General features: G+C 41.8%; 1 protein-coding gene across 2 annotated transcripts in view; it reads right to left on the reverse strand.

Moving 5' to 3' along the window:
• Positions 1-12,800, reverse strand: part of slc35f3b (solute carrier family 35 member F3b) — a 51,994-nt gene that overhangs the window by 2,885 nt on the left and 36,309 nt on the right. For both annotated transcript variants that reach the window (XM_079560110.1, XM_079560111.1), the window contains 2 exons: positions 3,129-3,480; positions 1,002-1,221 (listed from right to left, as the gene is read on the reverse strand). In XM_079560110.1, the coding sequence (XP_079416236.1) occupies positions 1,002-1,221; positions 3,129-3,480 (572 nt within the window). The remainder of the gene's footprint in view (positions 1-1,001; positions 1,222-3,128; positions 3,481-12,800) is intronic.

The raw sequence follows: 12,800 nt of genomic DNA on the forward strand, positions 1-12,800 counted from the left end.
GGAAAAAAATGTTTGTATCATTTTCTAATCCCTCCTATTGTAGTAAGTAAACCAAAAATGCAATTTCACAGAAACAGCCGACGCTTAAGTTTCTGGTTCCCCTATATCTCGGTGCAGTAGTTTTTCACTTTGACAAACTCATCTGAGATCGCCTGCATTGCAGCGGGCAATGACACTCTCCTCCACTCAGCATGAGAGGGTGAGAGTGAGGGAGAGAGAAACAAGATTACTATGGCATCTCTCTCCCAGTGAGCCCTACATAACTGAAAGTGGGGGTGGGGAGAGAGGAACAGCGTGAAGGGGAAAGGCATGGTTTAGTATGTGTAAAAATAGGGGAAAATCCATTTTGCAGGATATGGGGTGATATAAAGCACAACAATGAACCTTGATTCCTATGCTTCTCTTTTTCTATAGGTAATCTGAGAAATGAACTGAAAAACACATCACAGTAGGAGCATTATATCACACACAGGGTCAGTGTGACCTGGGCGCCCACAGACCATAATGTGCAGTGGATGCCCAGGTCGCATGCTCAACGTCTTCAGCTAATATTATTATTATTATTATTATTATTATTATTATTATTATTAATATTATTATTATTATTATTATTATTATTATTATTTTTTATAATAATAATAATAATAATAATAATAATAATAATAATAATAATAATAATTATTATTATTATTATTATTATTATTATTATTATTATAAAAATGTCTTTATTCATTCTGAAGTTTTACTGATATGAAAATCTGGATACCTACCTTTTAATAATAACATTTGTGTTTCTATGGTAAAGGCATTGTGTCTGAAGTTGGTAATATAACAAGTAAAAAATCATATCACGATTTTCTAATTTACCAATTACTTCAAGCAAATCATCTGATTTCTCTGGTAAGCAATTTGCTGTAGCGTGTTTAGCATTGTAGCTGGATGTATTAAAAGTATATCAGTATTTAACAGCACCAATGTCTCGCTGTGGTGTCTAATCTTACCCTAACTCCCATGAAGCGGTCTCGAAGCACAATCCATGAGAGCAGGAAGACAAAGGCCTTGTTACAACAGAAGAGCACAGACACGTCTGTTGTGTTGATCTTCCTGAGCGCCTGCAGGTACAGGTAGTTGGTGAGGATCCACAGGAGGCCGAAAGGAGCCACTTTAGTGAAAAACACTTTGGGCGTGAGTCCGTCATCCCCAAAAAATCTGCAGCACTCCCTATGAACAAACAGAGGTGATCAAATAAATTCATGTCTTTAATACATAGTGTAAGCTTTACATAATGCCATCAATAGAGAGACGGGGGCAGCCGAAGTTGTGATCAAACTCAAAGACAAAAACGCAGCTAAGTAGGAAATAAGAAATTCCACTTTGACATGATTCAGTCACACAACTGTGCAAAGCAGGGCTACAGAGACTAACAATGTAAAGCCAAAATATGTTTACCCTATTCATTATCATTAATATGGAAGAGCCTTATTTAGATACTCACTGGAGACACAGTGCAGCTGCCAAATTAGACTTTTTAACGCCTTTGCATTTTTTACACTACTTTACTGTGTTACAGTTTGCTTGTTCTTGTTCCAAACTCCTCTAACCCTTCTTGTTTCCCAGACACAAAGCAACATAATGCATTTTTCATTCACACGCTGCTGTTTACACTGTTTATGTCGAAAGCATCTGGCCTCTGATACAACAGAACAGCAGTCAGCCCAAACTGCAGCGCACCTCACTGAACACAGTGGAGTGGCATGAATCAGCCCTGTTCAGCTGACTCTGCTGACAAACCTCAACAACATGAAATGAGCTCTGTGAGTTTGTGTAAAGGGCTATTATCATCACAAAATGATTCCAGTGTGTTTCCACTACACTATTATACAGTACCTCCTGCGGTAATTACTTCATTTTCACACTTTTAACTTGGGGTTAATGTAATATGTGTTACTAACCAATCTAAGAGAAAGCATGATTGTACAACGTTTAGCAATTTGCTTCATATAAGGTAAGCTTTTGACTGTTACTGGATGAGGAGTAGCCTAACAAAGTATGTAAAGTATGTAGAAACTACCCAGACAGTCTTGTAGTGCTAACCACCCATTTTGCATGCCACAATGTCTCTCAATCATTTAACAGTAGATCCCCAGACTTCTATATTGAAATTGAAATCGATAGCTGTTAGTATTTGGTGAGCACATATGTTTATATCTGTCAGTGAGTGAGTCTGTTCATCAATGTTTTAATGCCAAAAACGTCCAATGTGGTAAAAACAATCTACATCTGGATACAAATAGATTCACCAGAACATGACCTGATCCTGACCTGTCTCTTTGCCGCCTTCTTTGTCATTATGCAGAAGGACATCAGTCAAATGTTTAAAGATGATTGGAGGAATCACCTGTTTGTTTTAGTCATGAGATTATCAGTATCACCACTACACAATGAGACCTTTATTGAGCTGAGATGCACCTGCAATTTAATTAAACACAAGTATTTTACATCCAGTTTTCAGTTATTCTCAACAATCTGAGCTCAAGAGCCCAGTGTAAGCCCTCAAAAAGGAAACGGTAACATACATCACACAGAAACATTGAGCGTGGTGCCTTTCCCCTGGGCACATCCATCCCCACTGCATGTACTGTGCTGCTTTCTTTACCCTTTTGTACACCACAAGAAGCAGCACAGATAACACTTACGTCTAAAGACCATGATTAATGGACATACTCAGCTGTGAAAAGTGTTTAAAACCACTGGGGGATTTGGCTCTCTTTGCTTGCTCTCCCACAATGAGCAAATATGGACGGAAAATGTGATCCCACAAGTTAAATATTTGGTGGTTAATTTGGAAATGAAATACAAATGAGCAAAGACTGTGCATATCTATCTGCAGATTCAGTAAAAAAGAAGAAGAAAATAATAATGTTGGAGTGAAGTCCTCGTTGGCTGAGGACATACAGTAGCCAGTGACACACAAAAACACCTCAATTTGGCCATACAATGATGTAAACAATTATACTAGGAGGTCGTCAATATAAAACTATTCCATATGGTTAAAGAAGTATACCTTTTTTCCCCTGATCCCCTAACTAAAGTAAGTCTTAAAGCTAAACAGTCTATTGTGAGCTCACCTGAATCTCTGCCGGGGCGTCTGTCTCTCTGGACTCTTGCACACGTGTCCCATGTAGTACAGGGGGAAGAAGAGGCAGTTCCAAGTGGTGGCAAACCAGGTGAGTATGAAGGGGGCGTCGAACTGTTTGAATGCGAGTTTGGAGAACTGCGTGAATCCCGCCCAGGACGAGCACACGCACATTACCATGGCGACGCCCCACAGGGCCTTCCTGACCTGCAGCGTGGTCACTCTGATGCAGCAGCGCAGCCTCCTCTTGTTGGAGTTGGGCTCTGCTCCTGCTCCTGCTGCCACTCCTGCTGCCAGCTGTAAATCTGTAGTCCCCACCACATTCTCCCGGGGGCGATCTTCTCCTACAGGGGAGAAAGAGGACAGGTTAAAACATTATTTCATTGCAATAATAATGACAGTGGAAAAGCCTTCGTCCACTGATCCAAATGTTGGCGATTCAGTTCAACCTCTGACAAGTCCATACTGATATGTCCTGGGCAAGAACCTTCCCAACTTTGCCTCCAGCTGGACAAATTGTGGAACTGGCTTAACGTGAACATGGGTTAAATCCAGCATTGGTTTACATGAAAGGATCTCATGTATTTACGGACCAAATAAACAATTAGTGGATGAAGTGTCAAAGACAAACACAACCACAGTATGACTGCACTGCTGTTCCATCTTACATCCAGACAATCTACACAGGAATCACTAGAACTATACTGACGATGAATACATATTTCAACTTTGTAGTAATGACTATATTTGAGCTGTCATGTAAATGAGTCCGTGTTTTGATAAGAGCATCATGAAGCTGGTCCTTAATGCTAAAAAAACAAAAAATATTATATAAAGCAGAGCTTGCTCCCAACTGCATGATGCCATTCAAACATCAGAAGGGGTAGCAATTGTTGTTATAAATATCTAGCTGTGTCCTTTACAACTCACATCAAACACCTGCTGAAAAAGCTGAAAGCACTGCTGGGCTTTTATTACAGAAACAAACCTTTCTTAACCCCAATGTGAGGAAAGGAATTGTGCGGAGTGCAGACCACCTTCCTCCCGGTCCTGGACTATGGGGACATTCTGTATATGAACGCAGCCTCTTTAGCCCTCCATCCTCTGGACACAGTTTATCTCAGTACACTGCGCTTCTTCACCAACTCTGCATACAGGCCTATCACTGTGAGCTGTACTCTCTTTCATGACCTTCGCTCTTCGATCAGAAGATATAAGCACTGGCTAATCTTCATCTACAAGGCCCTTCTGGGTAAACTGTACCCTTGTACCTGTGTCATCTTCTGTCTCATGCCAGCAGTGGGTACAAATCCCGCCCCTCCAAGCGACTTCTTCTCTCTGTTCCGAGGATCCACACTGAACTGGACAGAACAGCTTTCTCCTATGCCGCTCCCCGGTCATGGAATGATATTCAAAACTCTCTCCGGCTTCGGGAACACATTCCTATTGTTGAATTGATTGTAAATTGTTTTTATTGTGCTCAATTGTTACTTGTTTTATTCATGTCACCGGCGCCTCTTGGCCAGGTCTCCCTCGGAAAAGAGATCTATCTCAAGGGACTCCCTGGTTAAATACAGGTTAAGTAAAAAATGTCTTTGTTCTTCAGGCTCATTGTATTTGCATTTTGGGCCAGTGTTACTACGTGTCTTTGTCTTTGTAGGTCAGTGAAATATATTGCATCACACCACTGTAGTCCAAGTTCCTGCAGTTTGCCCTCACTGAAATGATCAGAAGAAAATGAATGTGAAATGAACCTGTCTGGCCAAGCAACAGTAAGTAAATCTGTGTCTAGATTTCACTTTTAAATTACATATACTTCTCCACCATTGAGCTATTCCAGGCATAATGAACACACTTCTGTCTGTACCGTAACAAGCCCAAGGGCACTGCTATGACGCTATATTTCATTTTATCTGACAAAAACTCACACCCCTGCTCACAGGAAGACAGGTGTGTATGCAAATTTGAGAGCAGAGTCCCAGAAAACATTTTCACAGGAAACAATGACATGTTACAGCTTCCATACCTGCCATTTTGATTCAATTGCAATGTTTGTAGCCCGAAGCAGACGCAGAAATCTACTGTATTGATTACCGTTATAAAACATTTCACCTTCCTAGTACCACCAGAGTTAAATCAAGATCAGTCAGGCCTAAACTGGGTCTAAAATAAAACCCATGTCTAAACCTGCATTGCCAAAGTGTTAATGAAATGATCTGTGACTAAAAAGACTACAATCACAGCTGACCCTGAGTAGGACACAGGACACTCTCATCTTTGAATGTTTCCTAATTGTATTATTATGTCATCGGGTATCAGACAACAAGACTGTGGTGACAAGAGTGTGGCGGCATATAACCCAGCAGAGGACGAGACGGGACAGGACAGGTTTGATATCTGAGACGACCTCTTCCGCACCTCCTCTGTGCCTTCCCAAGTGCCCGCAGACGTCCCAGGTGACTGCTAACTTTCTATTACTTCAAAATATAATAGCCTCCATACATCTTGAGTGCTGTGTATGTTGAAGCAATCAAGCGAGATTGTGATTGTGCAGTAAAACGTCCCGCCCAGGTCCTCAATGAACATCAAAGCCGATTGCTGAAATCAATCGGCTCCCCAAGACATTACACTGTATTACTGAGCTGTGTACAATGCGTCAGCTCAAATCTTAATAAAACGGGTATTATCTTCGAAGATGATGCTTCAGTTGTCATGGTGTGGAGACTCAGGTTGGACGTTACTGAAGCTATTCAATTATTTTAACAGTCGCGAACAAGGGCTAGTAGACATTTAACAACATAAATCTGATGTATATATAGTTTGCAGTATATTGTACAGCAAAAAATGTATTCAGAAATGAGTTGGCAGACAAATCATTCATGTATCTATGTTTTAGAGCAGGGGTAGGCAATGTCAGGCCCGGGAGCCAAATTTGGCCCTCCAGTATAGAGCTTTCGGCCCCCCAGATGATATTGAGAATGAATATTGCACGAATCAGCAACCAAATGCCTTCAAACATAATCTAAGAATGTGAAAAATATTGTCAATTTCTTTCAAATTTCTTTGCCCTTGACGTTTTGATAATGTTGAAAATCGTCCCTTCACCAATTAAACTTGCCTACCCCTGCTTTAGAGTGTTATTTAAAAATTCATTGAAAATTGTAGTAAATAACATTTTATCATAAGGCTCTAGTCTCAGTAGAATCTTTGAATCTTGAGTCTTGAATAGCGCTGGCCTCAGATCTCTACTTGACATACACATTTCATGCATTTCTTTTTTGCCCAATCCTGTCAGATCTTGGAAGCTAAGCAGGGAAGGGCCTGGTTGGTACTGGATGGGACTGTTTGGGAACACCAGGAAGCCTGGGTGAATATAGTGTGTGAGTGGTTGGTGGTGGTCGGAGGGGCCGATGGCGCAGATTGACAACCTTGCTTCCATCAGTCTACCCCAGGGCAGCTGTGGCTACAATAGTAACTTACCACCACCCAGTATGGTGTGAATGAATAATGTAATGTAAAGCGTCTTTTAGCATCCAGAAAAGCGCTATATAAAACCAACGCATTATTATTATTAGTAGTTGGTGCTCTGGTCTCAAAGCAAGAGCAGATATGGACCAAATGGCTATTTGGTTTTAATTTTCTCCCTGTTGTGTAGGTTTCCCTATTACTAAAACATGTATAATAGGATGCCCTTTGGGGACAGAACTTCTCTGTAACAGAGATTGTTAAAGGGGAGATTTGGGCTTCAAGAAATGGTAAAAATTAGGGGAAAAAACCTATATTTTTATGTAATTGTTAAGTTTTTCTTTGTTTGGTTTCAGTACGACTCATCAGTCTTTAAGCCTGAAATGATCACCGTTCTGTATGTTTCCCCAGCCCCCTGTGCAGTTCATTTACATGTGATGGCACAAAGTACCCCAGCTTTTTTAAGTCTTTAAAAACATTTGACGAATGTATTTCCTAACATACATTTTAATAAATGTACAACCTGTGTGCACCATCTCTCTCTTACTTTACCATTATGCCTCTGCAGTGACACTTTTACTGTAATGCAAGCATCCTACAGTATGTAATAGATTTTCAGAGCTCTGTTTAAGAAGGCATCTATCATGACCAATAAGGCAGCTCATTCCTCCTAGAGCTTCCTCTGACCTTGCCAGGTGGTCTCATCATATCATATATTAACTTCCCTGATGACTATCGCCTCTAATGCTAATGCTGCCGGCTTCCCCAGGCGCTGTACATGACGCCCAGGAGATTTGTTTTTTGTTTGGGGAAAGCATGAATACGTGATGCAATTAAAGTGAAATTATACCGTATTGTTAAGGCATCTGGAACAATAGTCGCAGCAGAAGCGCAGCCCAGTCTCACAGTGCGGAGGCAAATTTGGCAGCAATGAAAGATGACTCAAGATCATTGCTTGTTATTGCAACTAAATGATGAATCAGCACAGCTCCAGCAGAGACAGGCGCGCGCGGATGTTTATCAAAGTCTCCGGCTCAAGGGTGGGAATTAACTTTCCCCATTCTCCCGCTCCTGTTTGTCTTGAGCTTGTTCTGAAGGTCATCTATTTAGTACAGTGCCCAGAAAATGTCCTTGCAGGGCCACCATCCCACGTCGCACTGGCCACAGCTCCATACTGCAGCACCGTTTAATCTTCCAAATGCAGCAATGGGACGAGCCAATCAGCCCCCAGAGAGAAGATGGGTCCAGCACAGCCCTTACCGCTCTAGCACTTAACATCATGTGTCAAAAACACATTACACACACTTCATTTCCGTGAACTACTGAGGAGTAATTGTCAAATCGCCTCAAAGCAGTAAAACAAGCAAAACACTGTGTGCAAGAGAAATTAGCAGAAAACATTTGAAATTAAAATGATGATGTACTATGTTAGACTTACCTTACATACTGTAGATAGATACAGTACTGTACACATTATAGTGAGTAAATATCAGATTATGGCAGTTGTGGCAGAAAGTCGTTTCAGCTAATGGCATTTGGAGCCGATATTATCATGACGGAAACATCAAGACTGCCTCCTGACCTTTCACTGCTTTTAAATGGAAAAGCTCTTTAACCTTGTCAGCTTGTATCACTTGCAAAGACTTTAGTCTGTCTTTGATGAAATGTGATTCAGTCCATTGTATGTTGGATGTTTCAGGTCTGTGTAAAAAAATATGAATGAAAACATAGGTCTCTGTGAAACCAGTGGAGACAGGGGCTGTTGTTTGACATCCCTGGTGAACTAGAAACGACATTCACTCTGACAGCTGTGCACCTTGCTTCATTTAATATATTTAGCCCTGTCTTGAAGTAGAGTACGGCTGATATGCAGCACATACTGTATTTCACTACTGTTTGTGCATCTCACGTGTTTGATTACAGTCTCCTTTCTCACAGAGAGAACAGTCAATGCAAGAGTGAATGAACAGCTAAAGGTGCATTAACTGTTTATCTGATACTGAGGTTTATTTCCCTCTGGTGTTTCTATGCCTAGTGCTCCTTGTTGTGTATTGAATACATGTCCTGGTTCCTCGGATTGCAGTTATCACTGTTAACTCTTTACAAAAAACTTTTCCTGCTTCCCGCCATCATTCCTCCCATTCCCACCGTTCCCCCTGCAGCCACTGCAGTGCAGATCTCTCCTGCTAATAGCTGCAAATCCTGAACGTGCTAGCAGAGCCCAGCCTCCTCTTCTTCACAAACCTATCCACGACTTGAAAGCTCTCACTCCAGCTCAGTGTAACTCTGCTCCCTGAATAAGCCACCACCCACGCCTCTTCAGCAACAGCTGAAAGCGTCAGAGGCCGCTGTGGGAGCAGCATCAGGCTGCTGCTCTGAGCAGAGGGAAGTGCAGTGTAGCATCAGGAGCTGGACCAGGCTGGACCTGCCTAGACCAAGCTGGACACGGCTGGGCCAGGTCTGTTTAGTGACACCGCTGTGAGAACAGAAGAGCACGGCAGCGCTCTGCCTCAGCGCTTCGAGGGTAAACAGATCAATCTCAGCACATTCTTCAAAGAAACTCTTGTCTTACTGTCTACAACACTCCAGCTCTCAGCTGAATATGAATGACTCCTCTTTTCTTTACCTTATGCCTTCATCTAATGTCACAACGTTTGCCAAGTCTAGTTCAATTGTTAGACTCGCTTCATCATTATCCATCAAACCTAGATAACATGGTATTATTATGAATAAACTCTTCAAGGTTGAACTTTGTCATCTGGTCTGAAATTATAAATTAAGAGAATTCTAAGCACTAGCTGGAAATCTGCTCAAAAATTGTTCTACACTTGTGCGATGTGTGTTGTTGAAGACGGACAGACAGCAGTAGCAGTGGTCTGATCTCTGGACAGTGGGAGTGTGTGATACTCAGCTGTGACAGCTTGGCCTGTCAGTCTGAGGGAGTTCAACAGAGCAGAGCTCAAACTGTCTCGCTCAATAACACAGGCGGAAACACAGTGAGAGGTGTGGCCACATGCACTCATGTCCTGGGAGGGCAGACAAGGACGGGGCGCCTGTTACTGATCCTCCTCCCGAACTCCCAGGTGATTTCTCCTTCAGCCTCACAGGACAGAGATGAGTCATTGAACAGGCTCTCTGACCCTGTCGCTGTTTCAACAGATGCTCTTGATACAGGTCAGTGCCATATTGAGCCACAGGTAAGTGACACAGCAAAACACTGCTGTCACTCCCTTCACTCTCACAGCCAAATAATAACAACCCACTTCTGACACACGCTTCTAAGCCCAAGAATGTATTGCTACTCCCTGCAGTCTGAACACTCTGCCACAGATTTATAGTTTAACACACTGGCCAGAGTCCAACAAATCAATACATAAAGGTTTTGCCTCACCATTTCTTTTAAATGGATGGATAGGTGACCACTCTGCCTAAACTGCAGTGTTTGCTTCTGGAATTCTAAATGGACGAAGCAACTTACAATTTTATGCATAACTTGTAATTATTCATACAGCAGCTGGTCTTTGATGACAGGTTCTTTCTAAGATGGGATCAAAAGTTCATCACACATATACACCAACTGAAACGCCAATGCTGAAGTAATGAAGCATTCTGCCGACTTTACACAAATGCTTTTAAGCACATTTAAAATATTTTACTTTTATCTTGGTAGTAACAAGGGAATTGACAAAGCGCGGACTGTGTCGTGTAGTGCAATATCATAGGAAACAAAATGCAGTTATGGGGCTGCAGAGATTTAAACCGTGACCAGGAATACGATTTAGATGAAATAATATTTTTGTCTATGCACATACATATTCCTTCCCATATGCTTGCAAGAAATTACAGTCCCTAAATGGAACTAAAGTATTACTAATATACCCATAAAACCCCATTTTTTGTCTTAATTTAATTTTAGAGTCATTTTTCTGCCCAAAACGATGTTAAATATCAGAAGGAAAGCCAAATATCGGAGACATTATACGAAAGCATGGTGTCGAATATTATATATTTTCTGAAACAATTTCAGTAATGCTTCTATGATGGCAAATCCTGGATAGGTTACAGCTGACAAAAACATACTCCTCATAACCCCACACAATTAATTTAGCTATAAAGGTCTCACGTCAAACTGTATGGTGGAATCTGATCACCTGAACTTAAGAAATTTCTCTCTCTTCTCAAACAGATAAGACACCGGGAAACACAAGCTCTCGTTAAAATAACAGCCTTGTCATTTTGTATTCAACACACGGCTATCAAACAGCGCACTCATTACACCTGCTTTTAGAGCAATGGAAGATAACCACACTTCAGCTTCTGTCCACTCCCCTCAGCGTCAAAGTCAACAAGACCACAGAGAAAGACTGTAAAAATGTGCTGGTCGTTCATAGAAGAACACTCTGCAAGGGCTTTGGACGTTTTCCTAAATAAATTAGATTGTGTCTTGGAATTTGTATGCTCTACCCGTGTCTTTGTGGGTTTCCTCCAGGTGCTCAGGCTTTCCCATCAAACCAAAACATGCACACTAGGCTAATTCTACAGCTAGACTAAGCATCGACAAAAATACTACAGCATGTGTCAATGCTGTAATAATACAGTTTCAGGTTAATGTTTTTTTGGGAAACAAGAGTTTGGTCCAGTTTGATCTTTACCACTGTTTTGACTTCTACATTAAAATACAACGTGATACTTTTATACAACAATGTCCCTGATGAGCGTAAACTTCCTTCTCATAACCAAGACATACAACTTCTGTATATCACTTGTCCAGCTTTGCATTTAAAACAGTGAACTGGGAGCAACAAGACACCTGTTTTAAAGGAACAGTTTTTCCATACTGAGATATGTTCTTACCTGACCTTAGTCAAGTTGATGCGTACCTGTCTGGTCCCCCCTCCTCCTCCCCTCACCCGACTTTCGCTCGTCACCCACGCCCCTCACTCCCCTCCACACTATGGCCCACATGCTGCTCTGATTGCATTCAATGAGATAAACTGCAACCTTCATGAAAGTCTCTTTTTTTGGCATTTAGAACATACTACTTCCATTTAGAACTAAGTTTACAGTGTAGAACTTTTTTTCCCCCCGCAACCATTGAACGCCTCAGCCTCCGGTGCTGCTATGCTTTGTGATCATAAGGAGAAAAAAGACCCGACAGCTCCGTGTAGATGTTGGATTATTAAACAAACGGACGTCAGATGTTTATCAGTTCCCGATCTTTTTGTAAACTTCTGTCATAATGCTGAACTGTTAGCCGCTAACTGTTGCTGCATGTTCTGCTTCAAACATTTTGTTCACGTGTTTACATGGTGCGTGGGGCATGTGGGGGTGAGGCGTGTGTTGGGGGGTGTGCTGTGAGGTTTTCATAGTTTGGCAGGGGGTGCCAAACTATGAAACAATATGTGATTTTTTTGATTATTTTTTTTCATTCGAATATAAAACTTCACATGCCGCTAGAGGGCTCTGCAGGCTAATCGAGCAGCAGAAAGAAGGTTTGGAGTTCTAACTTCCCCCGGGTTGGCCCCATAGAGGAGAGGAGGAGAGGCTAAATGCTAACAACATGCATACAACAGACGCATCAACTTGTCTAAGCTCAGGTGAGATCATATCTCAGTATGGAAAACGGTGGCCTGTTCCTTTAACAGAGCTCTGGGGACCCACTTGTCTCCTGGACCGTCTATTGATGATCAGTGAGCTAAAGCACCTTACAAGCCAAGACAGGCATCATGGGTCCTGAATTGCCTCTGTATTAGAGTGTCCTTCTCAGCCTTCTAAAGTGATCATTTTTCAAAACCACAAAACACTCCTACTGTGTTCCATTTCGTACTGTGTCCCATTTCTTGCTTGCAAATAGATTTGTCATTCATTGTGCGTTATCTGTGTTCAAGGTGCGTGAAGTCCCCTGGGAATGAGATGAGGGCGGCAGGAAGTGAAAAATGACCTGTTTCTTAGGGGACACAAGTGAACTGCTGACTCATTTGAACACTATAGCGCACAATTCAGAGCATGTAATGGGATCAAGCACAACTCTGTGGACTCCTTACTCAAGCCGTCAATGGCACTGAAACCACACAGATATTCCCCACAGACATCATCACTTACGACATTGTAAGAGAAATCAATGGTCAAGGGCCAGTGCCTGGGTGAATTAACCATGGAAACAATGAGTGCAGTACAGACTATAATTGGCTACAAGATA

This window comes from Gobius niger, assembly GCF_951799975.1.
Source record: "Gobius niger genome assembly, chromosome: 7".
Lineage (NCBI taxonomy): Eukaryota > Metazoa > Chordata > Actinopteri > Gobiiformes > Gobiidae > Gobius > Gobius niger.